Genomic DNA, 18303 nt, shown 5'->3' on the forward strand with positions numbered 1-18303 from the left:
GCCGGCTCCTTCCTGCCTGCGAAGCTGCTACAGTTGTTCTTAGAGGGAGGCGAAAGAATGCTTTGCTCTGTTCCGCTCCGACCGACGGAGCAACTCCGTTGTTGTGTTAATTAATGGTTCCACATTCTCCGAACATCACAGTCGACGGACCCACTCTCCATCGTATTACGGAACAACTCCAATTTTCTGTACCGATTGCAGTTTTCTGGCTGATTACCGATCTTTAAAAAGCCTGACCGGCTGATTCCGATTTTGGCCGATACAGATTTTCCATGACGGCCACTGTCAGCCGATATAAGGTCACAATACACCTCCAATGTTCCAATCTTATTTTACTGAAAAACATTCAACAATACCCGTAAAATATTACAACCGCACATAAGGTAGTGCTCTCAAACATAAATGAAACGTTTAGAGCATTGCAGTTCCTTTAGTCCTTCATTTTTCACATTTTAAAAATAAACAAAACTTGCACTACGGGTTTTCAATTAGATAAGATCAGTGAAAAAGATTGCTTTCACATGTAAGGGTAGACATATTGGCCGGCCAATCGGTGCACCCTTAAAACCTCACGTCACGAATGACATTGACAGGTCTAACTAAAGTTAGAAAAGCACAGTAAATGTTACAACACGTTCCAGTTTATGGTAATGATAGTAGAGGTTAGAAAGTAACATAAATGTGATGTTTCTACATAGAGGAGGCAGGGGCATAATTTTGGGAAAAAGCTGACAAAGTTGAGAGATGGCCTAGCATTACAGGTCCTTCTCAAAAAATAAGCATATTGTAATAAAGTTCATTATTTTCTATAATGTAATGATGAAAATTTAACATTCATATATTTTAGATTCATTGCACACTAACTGAAATATTTCAGGTCTTTTATTGTCTTAATACGGATGATTTTGGCATACAGCTCATGAAAACCCAAAATTCCTATCTCACAAAATTAGCATATTTCATCCGACCAATAAAAGAAAAGTGTTTTTAATACAAAAAACGTCAACCTTCAAATAATCATGTACAGTTATGCACTCAATACTTGGTCGGGAATCCTTTTGCAGAAATGACTGCTTCAATGCGGCGTGGCATGGAGGCAATCAGCCTGTGGCACTGCTGAGGTCTTATGGAGGCCCAGGATGCTTCGATAGCGGCCTTTAGCTCATCCAGAGTGTTGGGTCTTGAGTCTCTCAACGTTCTCTTCACAATATCCCACAGATTCTCTATGGGGTTCAGGTCAGGAGAGTTGGCAGGCCAATTGAGCACAGTGATACCATGGTCAGTAAACCATTTACCAGTGGTTTTGGCACTGTGAGCAGGTGTCAGGTCGTGCTGAAAAATGAAATCTTCATCTCCATAAAGCTTTTCAGCAGATGGAAGCATGAAGTGCTCCAAAATCTCCTGATAGCTAGCTGCATTGACCCTGCCCTTGATAAAACACAGTGGACCAACACCAGCAGCTGACACGGCACCCCAGACCATCACTGACTGTGGGTACTTGACACTGGACTTCTGGCATTTTGGCATTTCCTTCTCCCCAGTCTTCCTCCAGACTCTGGCACCTTGATTTCTGAATGACATGCAGAATTTGCTTTCATCCGAAAAAAGTACTTTGGACCACTGAGCAACAGTCCAGTGCTGCTTCTCTGTAGCCCAGGTCTGGGGAATGCGGCACCTGTAGCCCAATTCCTGCACACGCCTGTGCACGGTGGCTCTGGATGTTTCTACTCCAGACTCAGTCCACTGCTTCCGCAGGTCCCCAAGGTCTGGAATCGGCCCTTCTCCACAATCTTCCTCAGGGTCCGGTCACCTCTTCTCGTTGTGCAGCGTTTTCTGCCACACTTTTTCCTTCCCACAGACTTCCCACTGAGGTGCCTTGATACAGCACTCTGGGAACAGCCTATTTGTTCAGAAATTTCTTTCTGTGTCTTACCCTCTTGCTTGAGGGTGTCAATAGTGGCCTTCTGGACAGCAGTCAGGTTGGCAGTCTTACCCATGATTGGGGTTTTGAGTGATGAACCAGGCTGGGAGTTTTAAAGGCCTCAGGAATCTTTTACAAGTGTTTAGAGTTAACTCGTTGATTCAGATGATTAGGTTCATAGCTCGTTTAGAGACCCTTTTAATAATATGCTAATTTTGTGAGATAGGAATTTTGGGTTTTCATGAGCTGTATGCCAAAATCATCCGTATTAAGACAATAAAAGACCTGAAATATTTCAGTTAGTGTGCAATGAATCTAAAATATATGAATGTTAAATTTTCATCATTACATTATGGAAAATAATGAACTTTATCACAATATGCTAATTTTTTTAGAAGGACCTGTACAAAGAAAGCACAAGATGGGAGAAATAAAACGTTTGTAGAACACAGAAAGTACCAGGCCATGATGTCTGCTGTTGCAAAAATTGAAATCACGTCGTGATTCACTGAAAAGGGCTAAAGCACAGCTTTTGCAGGAGCATGCAAGAAAGCATCGAACACCAAGACAAATGTCTGCAGCAGCATGCTCGTGTCCATGCATTAATGTCATTGAAACGTATTAATGAAAATGTATGCAGGACTGATTGCAACTGTTTTACAGGGCAGCGGTTCTGATCAACCATAATGAGTAGCTGACCCTGGACTGTGCTGACCTGAACTATCATGTACACAGTTTTCTGCATAGTAGGGGAACAGCTAACATGCTCAGTCGGACGGACGACTGAAGCTGAGCGTTCGTGCAGCCACTTACTGTACCTGAACCAGAGGTGATAGGTTCTTCTGTCTTTTAGAAACGCCTGCCTATAACATGATTCACATAACCGAGTTGAATGGAGATACACACACACACACAATCACATACGTACAAACAAGTCATTCATATAAAGAAGGACAACAAATAAGTACAGGATGAAGATATTGAAAACATGCAAAGAGAGAGAAAGAAGGAGGAGAGAAAAAAAGAACTGAAGCTGCTGGCTGATGAGGAATAAAAATCATCTTATTTTACCTTTCCAACTTTTGCCCCAAACAAGACTAAGAGCTTTTGACTACAATTTTAAAAGTGATCTACTATTAACAAAGCAGCAGGCTGCTTTCATAGATCTTGTTTACAAAAATAATTACATACTGAACATGGTAAAATACTAAAATGATGTATAAACATTCTAAAGGATACTCACCGCCTCAGTTTCTGCTCTGTCTTTAGATCCGCGGCTGCCAACCACAACCGACTCCAGCACTGCCACCCAGCGCTGCTTGTCAGGGAAGCTGGGAGCCATGAAGTAGAGGACCTGGCCTGGCCAACATGTGGTGTGGGGATGGGACTCTAGCTTCAACACATATGGGATGTCTGTGGACATCATATGAGAAGTAAATGCTTAGAACATTATTACTCAGCATTTTACAGTTTATGAAAACAACATATGAAGCTAGGCATGAAAGGAGGGATAGAAGAAAGGAAGAAACCCTGATTCTACTGTGTATCAAAGGGTGCTTGAGAAATTAGAGGTGATGAAGAACGGGACCCTTGAAACGGGCTGTACGTGAGACGCCTCAAACATCTCACAGCTGAAAGTGTATGGTGGGGCCAGCTTTCCTCAGACCGAGGTCAATGACTGGTAGATGGCTACAAGATGTTTTTCACTAGAGGTATTTTAACCAAGAAGGGTAAAAACTAACTATTAGACAGCAGGTTGTCCTAATCTTTTCCTCAATTTGAACACAGACTTTAGTTGATGAGTCAAGCAAGGTTGAATTTTTGTGATCAACTGTAACTAAATTACTTTTTTCCTAGAGATAAATAAAGCCATCAGGCATCAATATTTGAACTTTTCTTTAGAAAAAAAAAAAGGAAACACAAATCTTTCAGTATATGAGAAGCTGTATTTTTTTTTACCTGACTTGGCAGTGTTGATGAGCTCAGTGGCACCAATAGCTCCATGAACAGCTACCTCCCCATCAGGTAAACACAGCTCAAACTCCTCCTCAGCCCTTAGAGAGTCTAGGGGAAAATAAACAGCTGTGGTTTTACTGTGATCTGTACAGGAACACCCGAACTTAAAGTATTACAAAACCTCATTACTATAAATTTCACAGAATAATATTTCTTTAAAAATGCAATGCACAGAAAAAAAACCAATTACTGAATTACTGACCTTCTGTGGGCTCAGTATCATAGACAGATAATTTGGTTCCATCCAGAATCACATATTTCCTCTCCCATCCTTGCTGGCCACGTTTGCCATTTCTATTTAATGAAATATGATTTTTTTAAATACTTATTAGTGCTGTATAAACACATTTTTAGTAAGGCTATACAATACTTGTACTGGGAAAGACTATTACCTAGGTTGCTTCATCCATCCTTCCAAGCGAACATGCCCAGTGGCCTCCTTCAATTGCAAAGCAGGTGAGTTTGCCTTTTCTCTGCACAGAGCCTCTGAGAAGTGAGTAGCATACTCAGCTGGTAGACCGCAGGTGGCCGGCAGACACGGGGAACACTTGGGGTGGCACAGGGTGTGGCACTCTGCAGTGAACCCAAGAGAAGGATAAAAAAATCCTTTAAAATGTCCCATCATACATTTATTAAAAAGGGATATGCTATGTGCATTTACATGTCACATTCATTAGGCTCTCAAACCTCAGAGCAGCATACCCACTGTAAAGCATAGTAGTGGATGAATCATGATAAGGGTCTATTTTGCCCACTCTCAGTGGGCAAAAGAGTGGAAGAAACAATTAAGATAATAATTAAGGAATAATTATAATTCTTCAGCTTCACCTAAAATGAATAATTAGTCGATTGGAACCTGAACAGTACTGGGTGTAGCAGGACAATGATAAAGGCATTAAAATTGTTTAAGAGACAACATTACTGGAAATGTGTGGACTATGTTTAAAGGTTTGGTTGATGCCTGGAAACCAACCAATTTAATAAAGCTCTACTGAAGCCAGAGGCTGGCAAGTGGATACTAGGAGTGTTAAAAAAATAAATAATAATTATAATAATGTTATCGGCCAAAATTGGAATCAACAGGTCAGGCTTTCGGTAATTGTCCAGAAAACTGCAATTGGTGCAGCCCTAATGCACACACTTCAACACAAATGTGCTGAAACTTTACCTTTTGTGTTGTTGGGCCCCAATAAATTCAAACTTGTGCACCAAAAGCCTGTTTATACATAGCAGAAACTGTGATATTTATAGAGGTGTACTAAGTATGTATTATATGTACTATCAGGTCACTATTAGGTGACCAGCTTAAATGCACCGTTAAAAGCCCAAAATGTTTAAGATGTTCTTGCTGATGAGTGGACTAAACGTAAACTCCTGACCAGCAATCGATTAATCAATTTGGACACTATCTTTTCTAAGACAATTACTGTGAAACTGCTAAACCTACCTAGGAAGAGAGAAGCCAGATTAATCCATTTGAAGGCTGCATTGCAAGAATTGATTCCGGTATTTTTGTCATATCTTGCCAGTAAAGTGTCCTCTGAATTATTTTTATGTTCCATCTGTGCCGTTGAAAAGCGTGATACAGACCTAAACAAGTGGCAGCCTGCCGTCCAAAGTGAACAGTGTCCAGGCAGACGGCACATTTGGCAGCCCGCATGTTGAGGCCAACAGTGAAACGATGAGGAATGTTGTGGTGCATTCTTTCCTTCACACGCCGGCCAAATTCTGCAATGCAAAAAGGATGCAGAAAAAGAAGTTACTGAAATGAGGGAAAGTGTTACATTAATATTCTGTTAGAGGATAAATAACTGTGGGGGTAAGCAAAGACTTGTATCATATGCCTTGTTTTCAAGCACTAGAAGGCATTTTGAATAATGAGCTTGGAGAATTTGGTATAAATGAGCGTTCCAGGACCTTAAAACAGTCAAATTAAAATCAGATTGCACATGCTAGTAAGCATGAAATGTATTTAAATGCTTCTGAGTAAAAAGCTACCTATTCCACAATATTTTTTATATCATGACTCAAGGAAGAAAGCAGTCTTTAGTCAAATTAGATGGTAAAACAGATGAACACAGTGATAATGAAGAGTTTCCACAGCGTACAGCATGCTCAGGTGTTTGATGGTGGCTAACTTACTTTCAAACGTGACCCTCCTCTTTTCTGTGAGGAGCAAAAGGAAAGAGACACAAAGAAGAAAGTGGTCTAACAATAGCTAAATGCAAGGAAAAACACACGGATGCCAGGAGCCTGCACCACAAAGCAAGAGCAACAAATTCTACCTGCTTTCCTACAGGTTGTTGAGTCCTAGATGATTGCGTTGGTTTGTTTCCACATAAAGGTGGTTGTTTTACATGGCATATTATTCCTTTATCCTGTTTTGATCATTTTCCTCAAAGCTCGTTAGGTGATCACTGAGCTGTTTACAACTGTTGCTGGGATTCACTCAACCTAGCCATGGTAAAAGCAGCAGTGGCTCAGTTTCCATGGCGAAAACTGCATCAATAATGTGTTTTTGATTTAAGCTAGAAGCGAGCCTGGATTACTTAAAAGTGATGCACCGATCAAACTTTTTATTGCTGATTTAAACTTCCGGTTTCTATGTGGTCTGATTTGTCAATTGAGATAAAAACGAATAAATTTTTTTTTTCACAAAATAAAGAAATGTTTCCAATTTAATACAAATATTAGTTTTGAATCCCACAGATAAAGAAATTACAAGATTATTCTTATTTATGCACCAAACCGATATGCCTCTGGGTCCCACGGTTGATGGGGGGGCATAAGCTGATCCAGGAGATCCCCCAATTTTAAAAACTGTGAAGTGGTTGCTCAGTGTGTCTTAGTACATGCTGTTGGTCTCTCTTAGAGGTCACCAAAGGGCAAATGGCCAGATTGCCATCTCCTGATTGGTGCATCTGTGAGACCTTAGTAATTACCTGCTGCTTTATATTGTGAGATACAGCAAAAATGTTACAACCATAGTTGGAAAACTAGTTAATAATATTTGATACTATGTTTTAGTTCATGTAATGTTCATTTAGAAGTTAGTCTCAGCTCAGCTATTCACCTTTATTTCACATGATGTTCTTGCTTTGTGAAAAGGGTCATTGGGAGAACACATACAACACAGGACATGGACAAAAGAGATGGCCAAAAACAGTCCACTTGTTAGAATCGGGTTGAAAGCGACTGCGAGGGAAATGTGTTAATCTCAAGGCAAGAATTTCAAGGTTCATATTTACACAGAGTAACAGATTAGCACTTGTTTATCTGTTTGTATTTGTTTATTCGGTGAGTTGGGTTTTGTCTGACTAACCTTCAGGTGTAGACGTCTCTTTGCAGCGGGTGGAGGGGTTGAGCAGGCTACTGGGGTTAGGCTGATGTTCTGGAGATTTTACGATGGCTGACATGAGGATTTGGTGTCGAGCTTGGGCTGGTGTGGAAGAAGCCACGTGTTCCTGGGCTTTGAAATGAACCGCTGTTACACCAGATGCAAATACAACAAGATTAGTACAATATGTGAATGTTTCCAAAAGAATAGGGGATTACTATTGTTATCACTATTAACAAATAATTTAAGTCAGAGCCCAGAACTTTGAAGATAACCATCCCTACCTTCTTCTCTAAGGGACCGTAGCTCTATCCTCATCTTCTGTAGAGCCTCCTCCAGATCTGCACACCGGGAGCGCTCCTTGTCCAAAGCAAGTTTCATGTCACCGTACGGCATGGGGACAGCAGGCTGGGCCTGTTGAGCCAGAGCACCATTAGTAGTCGTGCCTACATCTTCACGCCGCCGTCCAAAGATACCCTGTACCAGAGGAGAAATGGCAATCAGTTTTTTTGTTAAGATTTTAGCATAACATTGTTACTATAAATGTGTTTTTACCCTAAAACTGACTAAGATTGTGGTATGGTTTTGTAAACTATTATATACTTTTCCGTACCTTCTTCTTTTTGGTGGGTTGGTCCATTTTGGCCTGCAGGAAATCAATAAGTTTGGTCTGCTGGGAGATGGTGCCCTCCATTTTTACTTTCTCATGGGAGTATACAGCCTGTAGAGCAGAAATCAGAGGCTCAGAGAAGGAAACGCTCAGAGAAAACTGCTCCGAAAACAAGTCGGTTTGGGAAAACTAATCAGAATTTATCATCATCGGTCCATTGAGACACTTTTAGCTCTGGCTAATGTATTTAATAAGTAGGAGCGTCTTCCTCTCTAGAGGGGTATCACATTTCATTCGACTGAAGAGGTACAGTACTGAGCACCTGTATATTCTCCAGCTGGTACTCCAGGTCTGTCCTCTCGGTTTTGAGCATGTCAGTTTGGTCCAGGGCGTCCTGAAGGCCTTGAGTCAAACGGAAAATGTGGCTTTTCTGGAGGTCCATTTGCTGCTGGAGCTTTGCTTGCTATAGGGGCACCACCAACATCCAAACACAGTTAAAATAGAAAACACATTTGAAGACAATATCTTTAACATGTGCAGATATGCTACTCTAGTTAACTGCTGATCAATCTCTACCTCTTCCATCAGCCTCTGTTTCAGTTCTCTCTCCGTCTCCAGCTTCTGCTGTAAGCTGCGAGCATTCATCTCCAGCATTGCATGCTTCTTCTCCAGATCATTGAGCTGTGACAACATATGAGTGAATGTCAGAATGTGACAAAAGCCAGTCACAAACATGTTTTAAGAAATAAAGCTACAGGCTGACTGAGCTGATGCTGAAGAAAATGACAGTTTAAAAGAACAGTGCTTCAAACTTTCAAAGTGTAACTAGTGCTGATGTAGTCTGACCAAGATGGATATAAAATGATCCTATGGAAAAAGTACATTCATTGTCTATCTTTATGTAAAGAACATGAGTATGTTCACATGGATTCACTGGATCTTAGAATACCTGTAGTATTTTTAGAGTTGTTTTTTAAAAATATTTCATACCAAAGATGTTTCCAGAACAAAAACACACACACATATACATACATACATACATATATATATATATATATATATATGAATTTTTCAATAACATTTTTTAATTATCCATAAAATCAGACGCCTAATCCTTGCCTGCTACATCCATTCCATACCACTTTGGATGTGTTGGTGATCATTATCCTGTTTGAACACTTAAATGTGTCCAAGTTTCAACCGTCCAGCGACAGACCCTCAGCATGATGTTGCTACCACTATACTTGACAATCAATATTGTGTTCCTAGGTTGTAAAGGGACACCATGACTCCTTCAATCATACCTTGGAGTCAAAATAGCTCAATTGTCTCCTCTGATCATAAAACATCTCCAGAAGGCATTTGGATTGTCTGTGTGGGCAGCTGCAAAAATCTGTCAAACTTGAGGGTCTCCTTTTAGGATCAGGGGCTTGTGTTGGTAGGCAGTTTCAGTTAATGCTAATGTTCAAGTGGCCTTACTGTGGCTAGTGTCACTGGTGTTCAAGCATCTTCCAGTAATAATTCAGTTGAGCCTAGTTTGGAGCAACAGTTTGGATAAAATAACGTGGTATTCCAACAGGGCAATGTTCAAATGCATCTATAAAAGCCCTATTCCAACAAGTACTGTATTTGCAGGCAGCAATTCATACCATCTGGAGTGTATTCCCAGCACACATTCTGTCACATAAACCGTACAAGGTTTAGAAATAAGTCTGGACGAAGTAAGAAGTATGGTACATAACTGTAGATTGGTGGGAGACTTACAGTGTCAGACAAACTTTCAGCTTTCAGTCTTTGCTCCTTTAAAGCCTGCTGTAATGCCAGTATTTCAGCCTTATGCTCCTTGACTGCCAGTTCCACTGCCTGACGAGACTCAGTGCTGCGCTGCTCTGCACGAAGCCTGTGATCAGAACCAGAAGGTTGTCTTTATAATATTGAAATATATACAAAGACAGTGACATACAACAATCAAGTTGCATGTTTGTGAACAAGAAGAACATTCAAGAGGCTAACATTTTACCTGTTCTGCTTTTCATTATCCAGTAGTCTCTGCAGGTCTCTGGTGCGTCTCTCGGCCTGGTTCTTTTCATCCTCCAGAGCTCCTCTCCATGCCTCCCACTGTCTCTCCTTCTCCAGAAGCTCGTCATTCAGAGACTCCAGCTCCACCACCTGCTCTTCCAGCATGCTGCATGTTGTCTTCAGTGTCTCAATGTTCTAAGAGCATAAATGTAAGAAAACATTTACACGGTTTGGCAATATCACGCTATTATTCTCACTGTATTTTCACCAACAGTAAATGCTATTAAGTCTTAAGTGGCTGTAATGCTACAACATACTTTCTGTGGCCGTTAATGAAGTTCTAGGATAATTTAACTGCTCTCATTTAACCTGTTTCTGGTTGTTGAGGTGCATCTCACGGTCAGCCACCTCCCTCCTCAGGCGGTCCACCTCCTGGCTGAGTTGCATCTTATCCTCCCTCTCATCCGAAGCTTCATCGAGCTGTTTTGACAAGTAGAAGTTTTGGCGGTTCAGCTCAGCGTTCTCCTGACTCAGCTGCGTGAGCTGCTCCTCCAGGTCAGTGATCACCTGAAGCAAAACAGACAGGTGGAGGTGTTAAACCCGTACATAAAAGTGTCCAAAGTAAAAGCTGCTATAGATATTTGTTTTGGTAAATGGAATATGTGCAACTCAGTGCATCACATAAATTGTCATACTGCACAAATCTTATGCCAGATATCTGTTAGTCATGATCAATAAAGAGAAAAGAAAGCAACGGCAGCACTTACTGAACAACTGTCCCTTAAGGCATCAAATTTGCGCTGAATGTCGTCTCTGTGGTTCTGCAGAAGAAAAAAGAAAACCCCCAAAGATGGCAAAATTACAAAAAAATAATGTACAATGTAAAAATGTGTAAATCTGAAATTTTCCAGATAAAAAAGGTCTTAGACTGAAAGATTATCCTTCATTCAAACAATACATGGAACCAGCTATTCGGTTTTGGGTTGGCATTTTGGATAGAGACCTAAGGCATTTTGCTGCAGGATATTTGCTGCTCTCCTCCCCTCTATGCCAAACTTACTGTACAGTAACTTTTTGAGAGCTTGCCCTTGTCTGCTTGCAGTAGCGTCTCTTACCCTCAGTGCAGTGATTTCCTCCTCCGCCTCAGCAGTGGTCTCTTCCAGCTCCGTCTTAGCCTGCTGCAGCTGACTCTCCAGGGCGAGGCGTGCTGCCTGCAGGCTGCTGATCTGGGACTCGCGCTCTTGAAGAGACAGGGTCAACTCCGACACCTGTCTTTTAATCTCCAGTTTCTCTTCTTCATGTTCAAGGCCCATCTACATGGAAAACAAAGTCAAAGTTAATTCTGCCTTCATAACAGGATTGCTGCTCGTCTTTCGTATCAAAATTCCATACTTCTCCAAACTCAGTTTTCAGTTCTTTTTAGCTAGCATTACGAATTTATGGCAGATATTTCTATCGTGGCCTGGCTTTAAAAATTAAACCTAAAAAAAAAAAAAAAAGGAGAGTGAAGAGGATGGATGGATTGACAAACAGATGGGCAAAGGAGTGTGTGGATGAAACTGACAGGCAGATGGAGGGATGAAAAATAAATGGATGAGCACAACCTTTAGAGAATGGATAACAGAAAAAAGTTTGGAAATATTAACAAACGTGTTTCCATGCTCTGTTTTCTTTTCCATACTTATTCAGACCTCAAAAACATTTTAACAATCCATACGTTTGCAGACCGTTTTAACGTCTTACATGTATGCCGCAATACTTGTAGGAGATGGTATTCACATACATTCAGCCTTTTTGAATATGTGCAGAGAACTGGACTCGCGTTTTAGGAAGCCAGCGCTATAGTAATGGAGCAGCAGCAAAGGTAATTTTATGCTGGCTTTGTAAAACAAATACAAGAAGAAAAAAGAAGCTGATTAAGCAGTTTTTTTCTTTTATAGCTTTTTTTTTATATTGCAAAACAAATCAATAAATCCAGACAAAAAGGTGAAAAGCAGACTTATCTTTTATACAGGTGCACCAAGTATTTAGCTGATTTTCATATTGAGCAGCTGCTCTGAAACTCAAAATGTCTCTCTTTAGCTGATCAGTAAACAAACCATACCTAAACGTTACCAGGTTGTGTGAACAACAACACTCTTTGTCAGTAGGGAGACAATTGTTAACCGCGAACGTGCAGACGTGATCTGGTGGCCGGGTCTATCGGTTAGCCGTCTCTCACAGCAGAGCAAAAGGGGTCTGTGGCAGATTTCCAGACCTTTGTGGAGGTAGATAGAATCGGTTTTACATGCAAGTATCGGCTGATCGCCAATCGATAAGTGCGCCCTACTGAACAGATTACTGTTAAAGGCTGCTTTCTCTTCTCCTTTTGGACCGTTAAACCTGTCAGTCATGCAGCCTGGTGAATTTGGAAATCTCATATTTGAGGTACAAGCATAGACTGATGTTTACAGTTATTAATTGCACTGATCGGTAATATAAAGATGCTAAATAGTGTCTACAATGTCTACTCTAACATTTCGTCTTATTAAAACAAGGTTTCGCTCATTTAAAAACAGAGACAGCTCTTTCAGACACATGGTTGGACGTTGCCTCTGCTCCTAATTTAAATAAAATAATAAATGAGAGGATGGCTAAAGATAAATATTTTGAATTCTTTTAAATATAGCTCTTAAAGAGAAATCAGCTAAAATCAGTACAGGTTGGGCCAGCACTTTACAAAAACCAAAGATCAGAATTCGGCCACAAAAATCTGCTTCATTTTCTCTGTTAAACAAATGCGATGGCAAATTATATCTGCCAGATTCCTACATCTTTGTCTCAGAGACGGCAGTGGAAAGGTGTCTGCGAGTTAAAGGACAGCGGGGCCTTGTATTTAGAGATAGGCTGTGTATCCTGTCTCAGGACAGAGTGTGAGGAGGCAGAGACATGTCAGCAGGCTGGCTGTCAGCAACATCTCCAGACAAGCTATCGAAACTAAGAGGAGACCGTAGTTCTCAATCTCTTTTCAAATGATACGTAAAACTAAACATTGGAGCATTACGATCAGTTTCCCAGTGTGATGGACAAAAAGTACAAGCAGTACCTGCCTAGAATGTGTCACATGTATATGTATACATACAGGTCCTTTTGTTCGATTTTTATTTAAATATCTGTTCATTAGGCACTGAAGTTGAATACCTCGTTTGTTTGCACTAATCTGGCCAATAAAGCTGATTTTGACTCTGTTCCCATTAGGGCCGTCGTTCTAGACTTGTGTCTATTGGTTCATTTCCACGAAAGCTATAAAAGCCGACTAGATGATCAGACCGTTAATCCCTTCTGTCCATTGTAATGATGCAAGGTTGGATTCTGGGCCGGTTTAAGTGAATTACTTAATCTGGAGCTTACAGATTTAGCACCACTAGCTCCGTTTGCCTCACCTCCCGCAGCCTGCTCTCCAGCTCCATCAGCCGGGTTCTCCTGGTTTGCTCCTGCTGACTCATTTTCTCCAGGTGCTCCTCTAGTTTGGCATTCTGAGCCTCGAGCTTGCCTGCTTGAGACTCCAAATAAAACTTTTGCTGACGAAGTTCTGAGATCATCTCCTCCTGGGCTTTCCTGCCAAGAAAAGCAAAACCAAATATGGCTATTATGTATTTATTTGACTCATCTCTTGAAAGAGACACTACAGTACCACAGCAAACAGTGCCTTGCAAAATTTAACGCCTCTTAAACTTCCGTCCATTACAATCACTAACTTCTATGTATTGTATTGAGATTTCATATGATAGACCTACAAAACGTAGCCCATAATTGTGTGGAAATGTGTGAAAGGAAAAGGATACATGGTTTTAATTCTTTTAAAATAAAGATTTTAAAAGTTGGCATGCATGTGAAATCCGCCCTCTGCCACCACCTTTGTCTGAAATCGTTACCAGTCTTGCACACCTAGAGGTCAAAATATCCACACATTCTTCGTTAAAAGATAAAAAACAAACTTAAACATCCAAGTTTGCTGAAGATTCTTCATTTATTTAGGTCTGGGTTATACGGGCCCCTGAATATGCTTTGTAGGATATTCCATTCCATTTCATTGCAGCTCTAGTTGCAGGCTTGCAGTCATCGTTCACCTAAACCATACGAAATGTTTTGCAGCCCCACTGGTGCCGTCTTCATGCGTTGCCATGCATTTAGTGGCACTTATCGGTTTCCCTGTCCCATGATACCGCCATCCCCGTGTTTCACCATGGGATGGTGTGTTCAGGGCAATGTGCAGAATTTGCGACAGTGTTTTGTATGTAGACTGAAAAGTTACATTTTATTCTCATCTGATCAGCGCATTACCTCTTTGGTCTTCATGATGCTGTTTGTTTTCTAATTTAGAGGTATCAAAGTAAAAGGGGGGTGAACAAAAATACAACCTATTTTATATTTTTACTTATAAAAACAATGGAAAATCTTTAAACATTTCCATCCACTTAACAATTCTGCACTATGTTGTGTTTGTTGCTCACATGAATCTCAAGATAAAGCGTTAAAGTTTGTGATTATGATATGGCAACAAAATTGAAAAACGTGTGTGTGATCAACCACTGATTATTTATTTAATTAAGACAAAAAAAAAAAAAAAAAAACACTAAAAATTGAGCCATATTATTCTGAAATACTGATAATACACAGCATATAAGCAAGAAAGGCCCAATATTGTTTAAGTGTACATTGGTGAAGACACTGGAGTAAAAATCTCCGTGAGAACCTGGCATGTGCAGGATGTTTCGTTCACTCACATATTCTTCTGGGTGTAGATGCTACTGTTGGCGGCCAGTTTGTTGGCCTCTGACAGCTCAGCGATGCGCTGCTCCAGGTTCTTCATCTTGGAATCCATAGCATTAATGGTCTGCAGCAGAAGGCTGATACAATTAACGCCCTGTGCATCAAGGTCTAACAAGCGTACTCTGACCCAAAACAGGTTTCTCAATAATTTATGACAAAAATCAGATTAAGAATAATATCAGATGGTTAACACAATGCTGTATGTTGACAAAATCCTACTTGAATTAATTTAGTAGCTGGCTGATATGTCAACGTGAGATGACTATGTAAGAAAGCTTCTTAGCTCCCTCAGTCTAACATATTAATGAGATTAAAACTTAAGCCCAGGCTGTATTGAGCAACAACAAACATCCTGCCAATTAACTTGTCTTCTGTAGCACTGCATGCCAACACAGTCAAACTGGTAGAAGAACCAACAGTGCCAGGAAGCAAATTGAAAAAATATAAATAAAAAAATAATCTAACAACCAAATTGTTGTACGTTCTCACATAGGTCCCTTAAGAACATACATCTCCTAAGTAAGCAGACATGATAAGGTTCTGAATCCACTTCAAGGATTTTGTTGTCTTACAGCTTTCTGTTCGCTGATTAGTTTGCAATTCTCCCTCGACTCTTCCTCCTGCTGCGCCCTTTTGGCCTCGAGGCTCTCCTTCTCAGACATGTCTGTCTTCATCTGGGCTTCCAGTACCTGGATCAGTCCGAGCCGGAAAATACGAGACGGGTCAGATTTTATTAAGACACGTTCATGCTTCACTTATTACCAGTAACCTGCTACAAGATAAACACAAACTTCATGGTATAACTGTAAACGTAGGGGTGAAAAATTGAAATAAAGCATTGTCGAGTCTCCGCATCAAGACAACTTTGTGCTAGAAGAATAATTTCTGACCCACCTTGATCTTATCTTCAAAAAGCCTCTCCTTCTGAACCAGCTGAGTTTCCATCCTCTGAGCCGTTGACTGGGCATCCCTCAGATTCTCTTCTAGCTCCTGTGGAAATTCAAAACATTATAACAATATCTGAAGTAAAACAATGACGACAGAATGAGGCAGCTAATAAATCTACTCTAACTCCACAAACAAGAGAAACCAAACTTGCATTAAAAAGCTGGAAATCCACAAGCTGACTGTAGCGGTGCCTGTTCATGTTGAAAATGTTACACCAAATCTTTTTAAACTGTTCGTGAGGCTCTGCTCCCTATGCCTATTTCCTACAACCATTAATGACTGAGACTAGATTGTTACGGTGTTGGATGTGTGGGAGGCACAGAGCAGTGGGGAAATTAGGGGTGGAGTAGCGAAGAGTATAATGAGCTTTATCTCAGGATCTCTTACCAGAATCTTTTCAGCCATCTGCTGGATCTGCTGGGATTTGGTCTGAATATCATCTTTCAGCTTATTCTCCCGCCGCTCGACCATCTCCAGCCTCTTTACCTGGTTTTCCAGAGTCTTCCTGCCCTCCTGCTTACACGACAACAAAAACAAAATCCAGGATAAAAAGTAAGTGCAGAAAAGTGGTGATGGTGATGTCAATCCACATAGAAGAAAGAAAAACAAAACAGTGCCTGGCAACAGTATACATACCATTTGAACTTTTTCATCACTTATCTTATAAACACAAACTTCAGTGTGTTCTATTGGGATTTTATATGACAGACCAACACAGAGACCTAAGAAAGAGACATGGTATTTTATACATGGTGTATGTGCGTGCACCATTTCTTTTGTAAAATCACCTTTAGCTGCAATTAACGGTCCAAGTCTTTCTTGTCTTGCCAAGAATTCTCAAATGGGTTTAGGTCTGGACTTTGACAGGGCCATTCCAACGCACTGGTTGTATTTCAAGTCGTTGTCCTGCTGGAAGTTGAATCTCCACCCTGTCTAAGGTCTTCTGCAGCCTCTAAAAGGCTTGCCCTCTTTTTAGCTCCATCCATCTTCCTATCAACTTTGATTAGCTTCCCTGTCGCTGCTGAAGAAAGTATTCCCACTGTATGATGTTGCCATCACCGTGTTTCACGGTGATAGTTTTCTGCAACAGTGTTTTGGAAGTAGACCAGAAATGTAAACTGTGGTCCTATCTGACCAGAATACCTTCTTCCACATGTTTGCTGTACCCCCTAAATGAGTTCTTGCCATTAGAAGTTTATTCTACCAGTCATTTTTCGAAAAATGCCAGATTTATGGAGTAAACAGCTACCAACTGGCTGTTCAACAGATTCTCCAACCGGAGTTCTGGATCACTGCAGCTCCTCCAGAGTTACCAAATGGTTCTCAACCTTTTTCCTGACAACTGCTTTCCTTGTCCAGCATGTAATTTAAGTTGGACAGAGACATAAAAACCTGATATGCTGAAGTTGTGTTTGTAACATAAGAAAACTCAAAAAACATATAAATACCCTTACAGGGCACTGGACATTGTATGTAGATTTAGGCTGGTACCTCCGTCTCTCTCAGACGACGCTTCAAAGTATCACTGGAGTCCGTTTTGCCCCGCAGGCGCTCCAGATCCCGCTCCAGCCGCTCTTTGGCCTGTCGGACATTCTGCAGCAGTTCGGTGGCTTCTGTGCTCGCTTTCACTGCCTGGGGAAAAATCAGAAGGTCAAAGGCTGCTGATGGATCCCAAGACAGACATCTTGATATGCTAGTCCAATTCTTACCCATGGAGGCCAACAGGGGGACATAAAATGCTACTGATGAGTAAACTGAGTTCTATGGAAAATGTAAAAATGACAGATCTGCTTGCATTGAAGCAAATCCCTAAGTTTTTAATAGAAGGCCAGTACGTGATTTGTTTTTTATTTTATTTGAGAAAGAAGACATGCCTGTTAGGTTAATTGGTCACTCTAAATTGCCCTTAGGTGTATGAATGAGTGTGTGCATGGTTGTTTGTGTGTTGCCCTGCGATGGACTGGCAACCTGTCCAGGGTGTACCCTGCCTCTCACCCATAGACTGCTGGAGATAGGCACCAGCTCCCCTGCGACCCAATACGGAATAAGCGGTAGAAAATGACTGACTGACTGAGAAAGAAGAAACAACATAGACAAATTTACCTTAGACAGTTTGTCTTGGAGCTCTTGGATTTTGACCTGCTGCTCAGAGTTGGTCTAAAAGAAAGGAAACCGTGAATTCAGTCATCAAACTTTACAACTTTAGCTATGCAAAAATAAACAGCAGACTGATCCCTCACTTACCTTTTCAAGTTTGGAAAGCAGCTCCTCCACTTCAGTTTTTCCCTGCTCTTTAGCCTAAGAAATTAATAACCTGAACAGATTAGTCAACATCTTCCCACTGAAAACAGTTTACTAAAAAAAGGGTTAAACTTCTGAGAAATAAAAACCTGCAGGGTATTTTATTGGTGGTTTTTAGTGACATTGAAATTTATCATATGGATGTCTACATTGATTATTTAGCAGGAACGTACCCACAGCTATCAGTACAACAGTTTTGCTCTTGTAAACCACCTCTGGTTTATATTGAATTAACCCAAATTCTTCCAATGCAAATGACACCGTAGAGCATAATAAATAACAAGGATTTGTTACTCAACATCGGCTTTACATGAACAATAAATAGTTTATTTTGGTGGA

The 18303-nt window shown here is 40.7% G+C and overlaps 1 protein-coding gene across 8 annotated transcripts in view; it reads right to left on the reverse strand.

The window, feature by feature from the left end:
* The window catches only part of cita (citron rho-interacting serine/threonine kinase a), a 55299-nt gene that overhangs the window by 12152 nt on the left and 24844 nt on the right, over positions 1 to 18303 (reverse strand). For 2 of the 8 annotated variants that reach the window (XM_047347675.1, XM_047347682.1), the window contains exons 15-39: positions 17908 to 17961; positions 17767 to 17820; positions 17155 to 17295; positions 16051 to 16179; positions 15610 to 15705; positions 15288 to 15404; positions 14670 to 14779; positions 13326 to 13500; positions 11019 to 11216; positions 10671 to 10724; positions 10273 to 10470; positions 9905 to 10098; positions 9649 to 9784; positions 8461 to 8565; positions 8207 to 8347; positions 7888 to 7995; positions 7559 to 7751; positions 7260 to 7421; positions 6080 to 6103; positions 5528 to 5665; positions 4330 to 4510; positions 4140 to 4231; positions 3881 to 3985; positions 3165 to 3334; positions 2740 to 2784 (exon numbers count right to left, since the gene is read on the reverse strand). In XM_047347675.1, coding sequence (XP_047203631.1) covers positions 2740 to 2784; positions 3165 to 3334; positions 3881 to 3985; positions 4140 to 4231; positions 4330 to 4510; positions 5528 to 5665; positions 6080 to 6103; positions 7260 to 7421; positions 7559 to 7751; positions 7888 to 7995; positions 8207 to 8347; positions 8461 to 8565; positions 9649 to 9784; positions 9905 to 10098; positions 10273 to 10470; positions 10671 to 10724; positions 11019 to 11216; positions 13326 to 13500; positions 14670 to 14779; positions 15288 to 15404; positions 15610 to 15705; positions 16051 to 16179; positions 17155 to 17295; positions 17767 to 17820; positions 17908 to 17961 — 3120 coding nt within the window. The remainder of the gene's footprint in view (positions 1 to 2739; positions 2785 to 3164; positions 3335 to 3880; positions 3986 to 4139; positions 4232 to 4329; positions 4511 to 5527; positions 5666 to 6079; positions 6104 to 7259; positions 7422 to 7558; positions 7752 to 7887; positions 7996 to 8206; positions 8348 to 8460; positions 8566 to 9648; positions 9785 to 9904; positions 10099 to 10272; positions 10471 to 10670; positions 10725 to 11018; positions 11217 to 13325; positions 13501 to 14669; positions 14780 to 15287; positions 15405 to 15609; positions 15706 to 16050; positions 16180 to 17154; positions 17296 to 17766; positions 17821 to 17907; positions 17962 to 18303) is intronic. The other 6 variants (XM_047347676.1, XM_047347679.1, XM_047347677.1 and 3 more) reach the window with 6 other exon arrangements.

This window comes from Girardinichthys multiradiatus, chromosome 20 (genome assembly GCF_021462225.1).
Source record: "Girardinichthys multiradiatus isolate DD_20200921_A chromosome 20, DD_fGirMul_XY1, whole genome shotgun sequence".
In the NCBI taxonomy this organism is placed as follows: Eukaryota; Metazoa; Chordata; class Actinopteri; order Cyprinodontiformes; family Goodeidae; genus Girardinichthys; species Girardinichthys multiradiatus.